Source organism: Heterodontus francisci, chromosome 6 (genome assembly GCF_036365525.1).
Source record: "Heterodontus francisci isolate sHetFra1 chromosome 6, sHetFra1.hap1, whole genome shotgun sequence".
NCBI lineage: Eukaryota > Metazoa > Chordata > Chondrichthyes > Heterodontiformes > Heterodontidae > Heterodontus > Heterodontus francisci.
Genome location: NC_090376.1, coordinates 26,552,671 through 26,566,413, shown reverse-complemented (window position 1 = coordinate 26,566,413; position 13,743 = coordinate 26,552,671). Strand labels below are relative to the sequence as shown.

At 45.0% G+C, this 13,743-nt stretch overlaps 1 protein-coding gene across 4 annotated transcripts in view; it reads right to left on the bottom strand.

The window, feature by feature from the left end:
* c2cd3 (C2 domain containing 3 centriole elongation regulator) overlaps positions 1-13,743 on the bottom strand; it is a 192,875-nt gene that overhangs the window by 73,505 nt on the left and 105,627 nt on the right. For all 4 annotated transcript variants that reach the window (XM_068033364.1, XM_068033366.1, XM_068033365.1 and 1 more), the window contains exons 21-22: positions 1,580-1,848; positions 420-512 (exon numbers count right to left, since the gene is read on the bottom strand). In XM_068033364.1, the coding sequence (XP_067889465.1) occupies positions 420-512; positions 1,580-1,848 (362 nt within the window). The remainder of the gene's footprint in view (positions 1-419; positions 513-1,579; positions 1,849-13,743) is intronic.

Here is a 13,743-nt window from a genome sequence, read left to right as displayed (position 1 = left end):
CTGCACTCTGACTAAAATTTTTTTTTTTTCCTTTTCTTTGTTAGGTCCCATATTCCCGAGCAAAGTGCAGGGAGGCAATCTGCTTGTGTGTTGATTCATCCTCCAATGTTCCTTTTTTCCCCTCTTTACCCACTCCGTTCATTTGCTCTCAACTTGTTGAGTCAAGAAAGCACACTGAAATATTTTGCTGGGCAGCACATTATGAGATCATATGCTTTCTACTTTAAAGCAGATGATCTCATTTTTATGTAGTTAACAAGCTTTTTTAAAAGTAGTCATTGTAATTAAATTGTTTTGAACAAAAAATAAAATGACTTCTTTGCAACTATTAAACTGCCCAAATTAGCTCAATAGATTCCTAGATTCATATCTCCTAGTGATATTAAGCAAAACATTTATTGCACCAGATTCCTCATTACCTGTCCGCCTAGTCAAGAGGCCCGCCAGTGGAATCTGCACAGTTCCCAATACAATGTCCCTTGATGAACCAATTAAAATTGCGCTTGGTTTAGCTGTCAATGAAAGAATATACAAATCATAAAATACAAAAGTCATCAGCAAAAAAAAACCTCTAGTGCCTAAATAGACAACAATGAAATTCTGAAATAAGTAATAATTCTGACTTCGAAATGAAAAAAATGAAAAAGGTCAAACAAATGAAAGAATAAATTTCTGCAGTGCCTTTCACATTTTCCGAATATCCCAAAGTACTTTTCTGAAGTGCAGTTGTATGTTACAATGTAAGCCAACAAGGCAGCCAATTTGAATACAGTAAGGTCCAACAAAGAGTAATAAGATAAATGATGAGCTAATCTGTTTTTGTTGATGTTGGTTGAGGGATAAATTTTGACCAGGACACCAGGAGAACGTGCTGCTTTTCTTCAAAAGGTTGTCATAGTTCTTTAAAGCAGACCCGAGAATGCAAATGGAGCCGAGACTTAACATCTCGTATGAAAGATGACACTTTTGACAGTGCACCACTTCTTCAGTACTACATTAAAATGTCAGCCTAGATTATGCGGTCAAGGCTCTGGTGCAGGTTGAATCCATGGCCGCCTAACTCAGAGCACAGAATGGTACTACTGAGGCAAGGCTAACAAAAGGCACTCAAATGTAAGAATACTTACAAAAATATTGCATTCCCTCTTCTGCCTATTCTCCCATAAGTATCATTGTCTCCAGCAGTCTTGGAGTTCTTGATTATATATACACACAAATATTTTTTAGGAGCCTACCTGCCACAGGACAGTAGTGTACCAATATGGCAGACCATGGAATGGTTGATTTTTGCCAACAATTTTCCTAAAATAAATTCTGCATTTCAACCAGACGATGAGGAGGGAAAGGGTCTTCCACATAGGTAGAAAGGAAGCATTGGTCAGTAATTTATTCTGGACCACTGATCTTCACTTCAAGGTAATCAGCTACAGCAACATTAGCAGTGGTCTAAAAATAATTCATCTACCCATCTGCTCAGGTATGTGAAAATTTAAGAATAGCGTGGGGGTGTGGAGAGGTGGGGAGAGGGGGTAAAATAGTAACAATTAAAAGACAAAAACAAAGCACACAAAAAAACTACCTGCTGTAGTAGACTGATGGTAGATGGTAAACACGGCTTCTGATGATTCTAGTAGTTCAGCCAAACTGAAACACTCCCCGGTGGATCTCTGGATTACAAGGTTGCACGGAAACTCAGAGTAATGGTCAAATTCTGGGCAGAATGTACGGGCCACAACCTTAGTGCGTCGCTTTTCATTTTCCAGAAGAAAGGAAATATGCACTGTAATGTAAGTATTCACACCAACTTCAGATTGGTATTTTAAGGTGTGGTTCCTTTCTGCTGCAGCTCTGCATTTAAAGAAACAGAGAATATTTACTAAATTACCACAGAAATTACATGATGAAACTTCAACCAACACACTATCATTTTTATAGCTGTAGCTTTTAGCAACTGATTTTCTGAAATCAAAGTTCAGAAATTGTGTACCTTAATTTGACATGTGTATTCAAATTGTCACTTAAGAAAGCACCATTATTGGGAAAACATCAAAACTCACAATACTGTTGGTTTCCCATGTTGAAACAAAATGAAATGTCTCTTATTGACTCATTGAATGGACATACAATGTAGGGCTTTAGCTGAACTTAAAGGTACAAACCTTTGGTCTATGCTAAGTTATCTGCTTTGCTGAGATGAGTAAGCAAATGAGACTGTGTGAAAACTGTATCTTTTATTTCATTTTCACAAACTGTTGATACTACACTTGGGTCAAAAATAGACTCTCAGGATCATGTGTAGTGGGAAAGAAAGGCAGAAAGAAAGACTTTGTAATTATATAGTGCCTTAACAATGGATCATCCCAAAGTGCTTTATAGCCAATTAAATATTTTTAAATATAGCAATGCTGTAATTATAGGGAAACACGGCAGCCAATCTGTGTAGAGCAGGGTCCCACGAGCAGAAATGAGATAAATGACTAGTTTTAGGGTTTTAGTGATAAATGTTGGCCAGGACACTAGGGGGGCTTCCATGCATCTTTGAATAATTATAGGATTGTTTATTTCCTGGGAGTATGATGTTATTGCTATTACTGAGACTTGGTTGAGGGAAGGGCATGATTGGCAACTAAATATCCCAGGATATCGATGCTTCAGGCGGGATAGAGAGGGAGGTAAAAGGGGTGGAGGAGTTGCATTACTGGTCAAAGAGGATATCACAGCTGTGCTGAAGGAGGGCACTATGGAGGACTCGAGCAGTGAGGCAATATGGGCAGAACTCAGTAATAGGAAGGGTGCGGTAACAATGTTGGGGCTGTACTACAGGCCTCCCAACAGCGAGCGTGAGATAGAGGTACAAATATGTAAACAGATTATGGAAAGATGTAGGAGCAACAGGGTGGTGGTGATAGGAGATTTTAATTTTCCCAACATTGACTGGGATTCGCTTAGTGTTAGAGGTCTAGATGGAGCAGAATTTGTAAGGAGCATCCAGGAGGGTTTTCTAGAGCAGTATGTAAATAGTCCAACTGGGGAAGGGGGCATACTGGACCTGGTGTTGGGGAATGAGCCCGGCCAGGTGGTTGAAGTTTCAGCAGAGGACTACTTTGGGAATAGTGATCACAATTCCGTAAGCTTTAAAATACTCATGGACAAAGACGAGAGTGGTCCTAAAGGAAGAGTGCTAAATTGGGGGAAGGCCAACTATACCAAAATTCGGCAGGAGCTGCTGGAATATAGATTGGGAGCAGCTGTTTGAAGGTAAATCCACATGTGATATGTGGGAGTCTTTTAAAGAGAGGTTGATTAGCGTGCAGGAGAGACATGTTCCTGTGAAAATGAGGGATAGAAATGGCAAGATTAGGGAACCATGGATGACAGGTGAAATTTTGAGACTAGCTAAGAGGAAAAAGGAAGCACACATAAGGTCTAGGTGGCTGAAGAAAGACGAAGCTTTGAAAGAATATCGGGAATGTAGGACCAATCTGAAACGAGGAATTAAGAGGGCTAAAAGGGGTCATGAAATATCTTTAGCAAACAGGGTTAAGGAAAATCCCAAAGCCTTTTATTCGTATATAAGGAGCAAGAGGGTAACTAGAGAAAGGATTGGCCCACTAAAGGACAAAGGAGGAAAGTTATGCGTGGAGTCAGAGAAAATGGGTGAGATTCTAAACGAGTACTTTGCATCGGTATTCACCGAGGAGAGGGACATGAAGGATGTTGAGGTTAGGAACAGATGTTTGATTACTCTAGGTCAAGTCGGCATAAGGAGGAAGGAAGTATTGGGTATTCTAAAAGGCATTAAGGTGGACAAGTCCCCAGGTCCGGATGGGATCTATCCCAGGTTACTGAGGGAAGAGAGAGAGGAAATAGCCGGGGCCTTAACAGATATTTTTGCAGCATCCTTAAACACGGGTGAGGTCCCGGAGGACTGGAGAATTGCTAATGTTGTCCCCTTGTTTAAGAAGGGTAGCAGGGATAATCCAGGTAATTATAGACCGGTGAGCCTGACGTCAGTGGTAAGGAAGCTGCTGGAGAAGATACTGAAGGATAGGATCTATTCCCATTTGGAAGAAAATGGGCTTATCAGTGATAGGCAACATGGTTTTGTGCAGGGAAGGTCATGTCTCACCAATTTAATAGAATTCTTTGAGGAAGTGACAAAGTTGATTGATGAGGGAAGGGCTGTAGATGTCATATACATGGACTTCAGTAAGGCGTTTGATGAGGTTCCCCATGGTAGGCTGATGGAGAAAGTGAAGGCGCATGGGGTCCAGGGTGTACTAGCTAGATGGATAAAGAACTGGCTGGGCAACAGGAGACAGAGAGTAGCAGTGGAAGGGAGTTTCTCAAAATGGAGACGTGTGACCAGTGGTGTTCCACAGGGATCCGTGCTGGGACCACTGTTGTTTGTGATATACATAAATGATTTGGAGGAAAGTATAGGTGGTCTGATTAGCAAGTTTGCAGACGACACTAAGATTGGTGGAGTAGCAGATAGTGAAGGGGACTGTCAGAGAATACAGCAGAATATAGATAGATTGGAGAGTTGGGCAGAGAAATGGCAGATGGAGTTCAATCAGGGCAAATGCGAGGTGATGCATTTTGGAGGATCCAATTCAAGAGTGAACTATACAGTAAATGGAAAAGTCCTGGGGAAAATTGATGGACAGAGAGATTTGGGTGTTCAGGTCCATTGTTCCCTGAAGGTGGCAACGCAGGTCAATAGAGTGGTCAAGAAGGCATACAGCATGCTTTCCTTCATCGGACGGGGTATTGAGTACAAGAGTTGGCAGGTCATGTTACAGTTGTATAGGACTTTGGTTCGGCCACATTTGGAATACTGCGTGCAGTTCTGGTCGCCACAATACCAAAAGAATGTGGATGCTTTGGAGAGGGTGCAGAGGAGGTTCAACAGGATGTTGCCTGGTATGGAGGGCGCTAGCTATGAAGAGAGATCGAGTAGATTAGGCTTATTTTCATTAGAAAGACGGAGGTTGAGGGGGGACCTGATTGAGGTGTACAAAATCATGAGAGGTATAGACAGGTTGGATAGCAAGAAGCTTTTTCCCCAGAGTGGGGGATTCAATTACTGGGGGTCACGAGTTCAAATTGAAAGGGGAAAAGTTTAGGGTATATATGCGTGGAAAGTTCTTTACGCAGAGAGTGGTGGGTGCCTGGAACGCGTTGCCAGCGGAGGTGGTAGACGCGGGCACGATAGCGTCTTTTAAGATGTATCTAGACAGATACATGAATGGGCAGGAAGTAAAGAGATACAGACCCTTAGAAAATAGGCGTCATGTTTAGATAGAGGATCTGGATCAGCGCAGTCTTGGAGGGCCGAAGGGCCTGTTCCTGTGCTGTAATTTTCTTTGTTCTTTGTTCACATGAGAGATTAACGTTTTATCTGAAAATGACAGCACTCCCTCAGTACTGCAATTAAGTGTCAGCCCAAATCGTTAACGCCATGGAATTAATGGCAGTGACACAGAATCTAACCTCCTACTTTAAAAACTCCTTTTCCTTTTGGGCCTCCTTATCTCGAGAGACAATGGATACGCGCCTGGAGGTGGTCAGTGGTTTGTGAAGCAGCGCCTGGAGTGGCTATAAAGGCCAATTCTAGAGTGACAGGCTCTTCCACAGGTGCTGCAGAGAAATTTGTTTGTTGGGGCTGTTGCACAGTTGGCTCTCCCCTTGCGCCTCTGTCTTTTTTCCTGCCAACTACTAAGTCTCTTCGACTCGCCACAATTTAGCCCTGTCTTTATGGCTGCCCGCCAGCTCTGGCGAATGCTGGCAACTGACTCCCACGACTTGTGATCAATGTCACACGATTTCATGTCGCGTTTGCAGACGTCTTTATAACGGAGACATGGACGGCCGGTGGGTCTGATACCAGTGGCGAGCTCGCTGTACAATGTGTCTTTGGGGATCCTGCCATCTTCCATGCGGCTCACATGGCCAAGCCATCTCAAGCGCCGCTGACTCAGTAGTGTGTATAAGCTGGGGATGTTGGCCGCTTCAAGGACTTCTGTGTTAAAAACTAACGTGCTTCAAAATAGCACATTTTTAAAAATCAAAATGAATGATAATTATTCCTAATGTGTGACTCTTAATAGGTCTGAACTGGTGGATTCAATCAACACATAAAAGAGTGGAACAGAGAAAAAGGAATTGGATCGGTTCTCAGACAGAGTCAGACACCCTTGCTAAAGGCAGGAGAAAAGTTTATTGTCTAGGCTCTAAGGTTGGAGAATAATGTTTTGCTGCACAGGCCCCATGATTAGAGGATAATGAACTGGTGTGGAGAACATGAGGATCGTGAAAGATCTATACTATGTGTAATTTGATTTGTACTCTGTTATATTATGAGTTTGAAGTAATATCTGTGCTAATTACAAATTAATAGCCAAGAAAACAAGCTGATGCTTTAGATTATTGGACACATATTGGGGCTGAATTTTGTGCCCATATCAGGGCTCCCAGTGCCAGACCGAAAAGATAGGGGGATTCCCATTTCAGCCAGCTGGAGGCCCCACCCCACCCCGGAGCGATTCTAACACTAACCCATCCCTTTAAAGAAGGGGATCCCGCCTTCAAGAGCTGCTGGCCAATTACAGGGCCAGCAGGGGTTACTGCCAGTACTGCAGAGACCTTGGATCCAGGCCCAGCACGAGATCCAAGGTAAGTGAGGTGGGGTTGCCAGAGTTGGGGGAAGGGGGATCAGGGAGGTGTAGCTTTTCCCAGTGGGGGACATCCCTGAGCCACAGATTGCCCACAGAGCAGGATCCCCACCACCCCCCCCCACCCTGCAGATAGGTTGCCTTGTTTTACTGGATGACCTTCCCATGTGGCGGAGGAGCCTCCACTATTGGTTAAATCCTAGCAGTGGCAGGAAGAGGCCCTTAAGTAGCCATTATTAGGCCACTTATGGACCTCAATTGGCCTCTAGGCAGGAAGGCCATCTTCAGCCTATCCTGCCTCTGACAAAATTGCATTGTGATGGGAAGGCGACTGGCCCTCCACTCCCTGCTGCAATTCCACGGGCCCCCTCCCAACCCCACTGGCTCCGAACCTGGGGGGGGGGGGGGGAGAAACCATAAAATTCACCCCTTGGTTCTTCATAAGTTTTCTTTTGTTTGAAAAGTTTTTAATTAGCAGGGAAGTAGTTCATGTTTACAGGAGTTTGTACGAACAGCTGAGAGAACTTACTGTTGCAAGTAATTTTGGGGCAACACAAAGAGAGAAACTATCTGGAAAATGGGTGGGAGAGTTAATTAGTTCAACTGAGCTCTGACTTTAATCATTTTTAGAGAATAAAACTGCTCAGTGTCATTACTTCAGTACCAGTAGCACTTTAGAAATATAACAAGCACTAAGTAAAACAGTTTTTGGAGGTATTTATGTCTCAATAACTCAATTTGCATAGGAAAATGACACAAGTTCTTGTAAGGTTTCTGTGAGGCACCACTCCACAGTAACAAATTAACCAGTACAGTGTACATGTAGATTCCCTTTCATCATTCTACTCTTCAAAATGAAGTCTTGGACCTGTAACGTCAGGACCATCATGGACATCCCCAACAGCGACAGGCGTGAGCACTGTACTGACATCATAGCTTGGGAACTCAGGTGCCTCGACATCGACACTTGAAGTGAGACACAACGTGCAGGAGAGCGCCAACTGAAGAGCAAGGTGGCGGTTACAACTTTTTCTGGAAGTCTCTCCCAGAAGAGGAATGATGCCTCCATGGGGTGGGCTTCGCCATCAAAGGCTTGTCGCTTGTCTGGTGCCTCAGCGACTCCCCCTGTCAGATAAGTGAGCACCTTATGACTGCTCGGCTCACCCCAAGAAACTTGCATGCCACCATCAGTGCATACACTCCTACTCTTGAGGCAACAGACACGGCCAAGGAGTGATTCTACACCAACTTGAGCAATCCCTAGCCACAGTCCCAGCAGACGACAAACTGATTCTCCTATGAGACTTCAACGCCAGAGTCAGGAAGGACACGAATCTCTCGAAGCAGGTGACTGGCAAGGAAGGAGTAGGGATAGCAAACTCCAAATGAGTCTTCCTCCTGACGAAATGCCTTGAGCATGACCTAGTCATGGCTAACACCCTGTTTTGCCAGCGAGACAAACACAAGACCTCATGGCAACACCTATGGCCCTAATATTAGCACCTGCTCGACTACGTCATCATTCGAGTAAAAGACTGTAGGGATGTTCACATCACCCGTGCCGTGACAGCTACTAACGACTGCTAGACCGACCACCGCCTCATCGGATCCACCTATCCATCAGCCTAGCCCCCAAATAGGGGAAGCAACAAAAGCAATGCTGCAGGAAAATTAACACGGAAAGATTCAAAGATCCCACTGAAGCGGCCCTTCTCAGTCAGCGCCTTACCACCAACCTCTCAACTTCCAAGCACCAGGAGCCGCTGTTGCCATCAGTGCTTGGTCGACCCTAAAGACCACCATAACAAACATGTGCAAAGAGTACCTTGGCTTCTCCACCAGGAAGCATCATGACTGGTGAGAAGAGAACAACCTAATCGAGCGAAAAACATTCGCAGACTGGAAACTTCACCACATATCCAAGGTAAAGCAGCAATCCTACAGGCTCCTGAAGGCAGTGGTGCAACATAAAACCCGGGACATTAAAAAGAAAATGGTGGGTAGAAAGCGAGAGAGAGATCCAGCAACTTGCAGACACCAATGACATATGCGGTTTCTTCAGCACTGTCAAGGCAATCTACGGCCCAAGCATTCAAGGGCCCACCCGGCTGAGAGCCAAGCATGGAGGAGAACTCATCAAGGGCAGGGAGGCAGTCAGTGCTCGCTGGAGGTAACATTTCTTCGACCTCCTCAACCGAGACTGTTTTTAGCTTGAATGTTCTCGACTCCATCCCTCAAAACTCCATCTGGCTCAGTCTCTGTGCTACCCCAGTCCGGAGCAAGGTTGAAAAAAGCCATTCAACAGCTTTAGAACAACAAGGCCTCTGGAGCAGATGGAATCCCGCCTGAAATCCTGAAGCATGGTGGAGATACACTCCTGGCACAACTTCATATACCTCATCTTGAATGAGGTGCAATAGCCAAGGGATTTCAGGGACGTTATGATTGTAGCTGTATTAAAGAAGGGAGACAAGGCCGACTGTGGAAATTAGAGGAATCTCCCTGCTGTCCCCACAGGGAGGATCATTGCAAGGACCCTCCTCAAATCGCTTCCTCTCAGTGGCTGAAGAGCTCCTTCCAGAGTCACAGCGCGGCTTTTGCCCATCAAGAGGCACAACAGATATGATCTTCACTGTGCGGAAAATCCAAAAGAAATGCAGGAAATAACGCCAACCGCTGTACATGGTCTTTTTCAACCTCACAAAAGCCTTTGAATCTGTCAAGCGTGAAGGCTTATGGAGCATCCTGCTCAAATCTGGCAGCCCTCAGATGTCTGTCACCATCCTCCGTCTACTCTACAACGACATGCACGCTGTGATCCTCACCAAAGGAACCACCCTATCTCAGTCAAGACCGGGGCAAGCAAGGCTGCGTCATCGCACCAACCCTCTTCGCCATTTTCCTCGCTGCAATGCTACACCTCACCTCCAGCAAACTAACATTGGGCGTGGAGATAATCTACAGAACACACAGGAAACTGTTCAACCTACGCCACCTTCAATCCAAAACCAGAATCACTCCAACCTCCGTCATCGAGCTTCAGTATGCAGATGATGTTTGCGCGCGTGCTCACTCTGAAACAGAGCTCCAGATCACTGTCAACTCCTTCTCCGAAGCATATGAGAAAATGGGTCTTTCACTAAACACTCGGAAAACGAAGGCCCTCTTCCAACCAGTTCCCACAGCACAACACCTCCCCCCATCGATCAAGATCAATGGTGAAATCATGGCAAATGTCAGCCACTTTCCATAAGAACAAAGAACGGTACAGCACAGGAACAGGCCATTCGGCCCTCCAAGCCTGCGCCGATCTTGATGCCTGCCTAAACTAAAACCTTCTGCACTTCCGGGGTCCGTGTCCCTCTATTCCCATCCTATTCATGTATTTGTCAAGATGCCTCTTAAACGTCTCTATGGTACCTGCTTCCACCACCTCCCCCGGCAACAAGTTCCAGGCACTCACCACCCTCTGTGTAAAGAACTTGCCTCGCACATCCCCTCTAAACTTTGCCCCTCTCACCTTAAACCTATGTCCCCTAGTAACTGACTCTTCCACCCTGGGAAAAAGCTTCTGACTATCCACTCTGTCCATGCCGCCTATAACTTGGGAGCCTCCTCTTGGTGAAGGCAGACATAGATGATGAGATTCATTATTGCCTCCAATGGGCCAGCTCAGCCTTCGGCCAACTGAGGAAGAGAGTGTTTGAAGGTCAGGATCTCAAACCTGGGACTAAGATCATTGTTTACAGGGTAGCAGTGATCCCTGTGCTCCTACATGTTTTGACAACCTACAGCAGGCACCTCAAAGCACTGGGGAAGTAACACCAGAGGTGCCTCCGCAAGATTCTCCAAACCCGGTGGCAAGAAAGGTGGTCCAACAGCAGCTTCCTCTCCCAAACTAACCTGCCCAGCATGGGGCGGGGGGGGGGGGGGGGTGCGGGGGCGCTAATCATCCAAATCCAACTCTACTGGGCAGGACAGGTCATTCTCATGCCTGACACCAGACTCCTGAAGCAGCTGTTCTACTCAGAATTTAGTCATGACAGCAGACTCCCAACAGGACAATGGAAACGCTGTAGAGAAGTCCTCAGAGAGATTAAACATCCCCGAAGACTCGTGGGAGTCCTCGGCTCGTGACCATCTAATATGGAGAAAGTTCATTTGGGAAGGCATCATACAGCTCGAGGGTCTTCATCGGGAACATGCGGAGGGAGTGCACAAACCTCTACTCATCTACCTAACCTGTCAAGCACCATCTACCCCTCATGTGGTAGAGTTTACAGATCACACATTGGACTTATCAGCCATCTCAGAACCCATCGATCCGGAGTGGAAGCAAGTCATCCTCAGTCCCGAAGGACTGCCTAAGAAGCAGAACTCAGCGAGGTACCAGGCTGCTGGAACCTGTGGAACCAGATCTCAGAAAAAGAGTCACCATATTCAAATGAGGGACAAGAAAAAGAATGATGGGGTAAAAGAACACAAAAACTCTCATTGCCTTCATTAACTTTAAGATAACGACTGATAAAACAGAAAACAATCCTTTCAGATGAAGCAGAGATTTACTTGTACTTCTTTCAATGTAGTATACTGTATTCGCTGCTCACAATGTGGTTTCCTCTACATTGGGGAGACCAAACGCAGACTGGGTGACCGCTTTGCGGAACACCTCCGCTCAGACCGCAAGCAGGACCCCGAGCTTCCGGTTGCTGGCCATTTCAACACACCCCCTTGCTCTCATGCCCAAATCTCTGTCCTGGGATTGCTGCAGTGTTCCAGGGAACATCAATGCAAGCTCGAGGAACAGCATCTCATTTACCGATTAGGCACTCTACAGCCTGCCGGACTGAACATTGAGTTCAATAATTTCAGAACATGACGGACCCCCCATTTTACTTTTATTTTTAGTTATTTTTTCTTTTTTACATTTTTTACAATTTTTAAAAAATGTTTATTTCATTGCATCTTAGTTTGTTCAGTTTGCTTACCCACTGTTTTTTTTCATGTTTGTACTTGCTGCTGTTCAATCTTCAGTCCGTTAACACCCTATCTGTACTAATGCTTTGTCTTTCAACACACCATTAACATATTGTTTGCCATTGCTCCATGACCTTTTGGTCAGCTATGTGGTCTTGTCCAATCTACACCTTCTCCTTTGTTATCTCTTGCCCCACCTCCGCCTCACTTGCTTATAACCTTTGACATTTCTAATATTTGCCAGTTCCGAAGAAGGGTCACTGACCCGAAACGTTAACTCTGCTTCTCTTTCCACAGATGCTGCCAGACCTGCTGAGTGGTTCCAGTATTTCTTGTTTTTAATCCAAACTCAGTACCATGTTCCTGCTTTCTCCCCGTATCCCTTGATCCCTTTAGCCCTAAGAACTATATCTAACTCTTTCTTGAATATATTTAATGATTTGCCTCAACTGCTTTCTGTGGTAGAAGATCCCACAGGTTCACCACTCTCTGGGTGAAGAAATCCCTCCTCATCTCAGTCCTAAATGGCTTATCCTTAGACTGTGACCCCTGGTCCTGGACTCCCCCGCCGTCGGGAACATCCTTCCTGCATCTAGTCTGTCCAATCCCGTTACAGTTTTATAGGTTTCTATGAGATCCCCTCTCATTCTTCTAAACTCCAGCGAATGCAAGCCTAATCCACCCAATCTCTCTTCATACGTCAGTCCTGCCATCCCAGGAATCAATCTAGTGAAACTTCACTGCACTCCCTCCATAGCAAGAACATCCTTCCTCAGATAAGAAGACCAAAACTGCACACAATACTCCAGATGCAGTCTCGCCAAGGCCTTGTATAATTGCAGGAAGACATCCTTGCTCCTGTACTCGAATCCTCATGCTATGAAGGCCAACATACCATTTGCCTTCTTAACTGCCTGCTGCACCTGCATGCTTATTTTCAGCGACAGGTGCACAAGGACACCCAGGTCTCGCTGCACATCCCCCTTTCCCAATCTATCGCTGTTCAGATAATAATCTGCCTTTCTGTTTTTGCCACCAAAGTGGATAACCTCACATTTATCCACATTATACTGCATTTGCCCACTCACTCAACCTGTCCAAATCACACTGGAGCTTCTCTGCATCCTCCTCACAGCTCACACTCCCACCCAGCTTTGTGTCGTCAGCAAACTTGGATATATTACATTTAATTCCCTCATCTATATCATTAATATATATTATGAATAGCTAGGGTCCTAGCACTGATCCCTGCGGTACCCCACTAGCCTGCCACTCGGAAAAAGACCCGGTTATTCCTATTCTTTGTTTCCTGTCTGCCAACCAGTTCTCTATCCATGTTAGTACCTTACCCCCAATCCCATGTGCTTTAATTTTGCATGCTAATCTCTTATGTGGGACCTTATCGAAAGCCATCTGAAAGTCCAAATACACCACATCCACTGGTTCTCCCTTATCTAGTCTACTGGTTACATCTCTAAAAATTCCAGTAGATTTGTCAAGCATGATTTCCCTTTCGTAAATCCATGGGGTTGACTTTGTCCGATCCTGTCACTGTTTCCCAAGTGCTCTGCTCTTACATCTTTTACAATGGATTCTAGTATTTTCCCCACGACTGATGTCAGGCTAACTGGTCTATAATTCCGTTTTCTCTCTGCCTCCTTTTTTAAATAGTGGGGTTACCCTCCAATCCATTGGAACTGTTCCAGAGTCTATAGAATTTTGAAAAATGACCAGCAATGCATCTACTATTTCTAGGGCCACTTCCTCAATATTCAATGCCCTACAAATAAAATCAAGAATTGTCTTTTAATGGACTTTTCCATCTGCGCTCCCATTTTTAAAGTTTATGTATCTGCACCTGTAGGCCCTTGCTATTGCCAGTCTTCTAGTACTAATCCTAAATTTAGGGCTCGGTCACCAATTCATCAAGTAGTATAAATAAGCTCTCATCAAAATTATAAGTGCTCATCCTTGGTGTTCCCTCCTGAATCTGAAATGTACTTTCTATATCTTTTGTATACTTGGGTGTCCAAAACCACACAATGTTCCACCTGTTGTTTAACCTACATATTGGGCAGATTCATCGTCC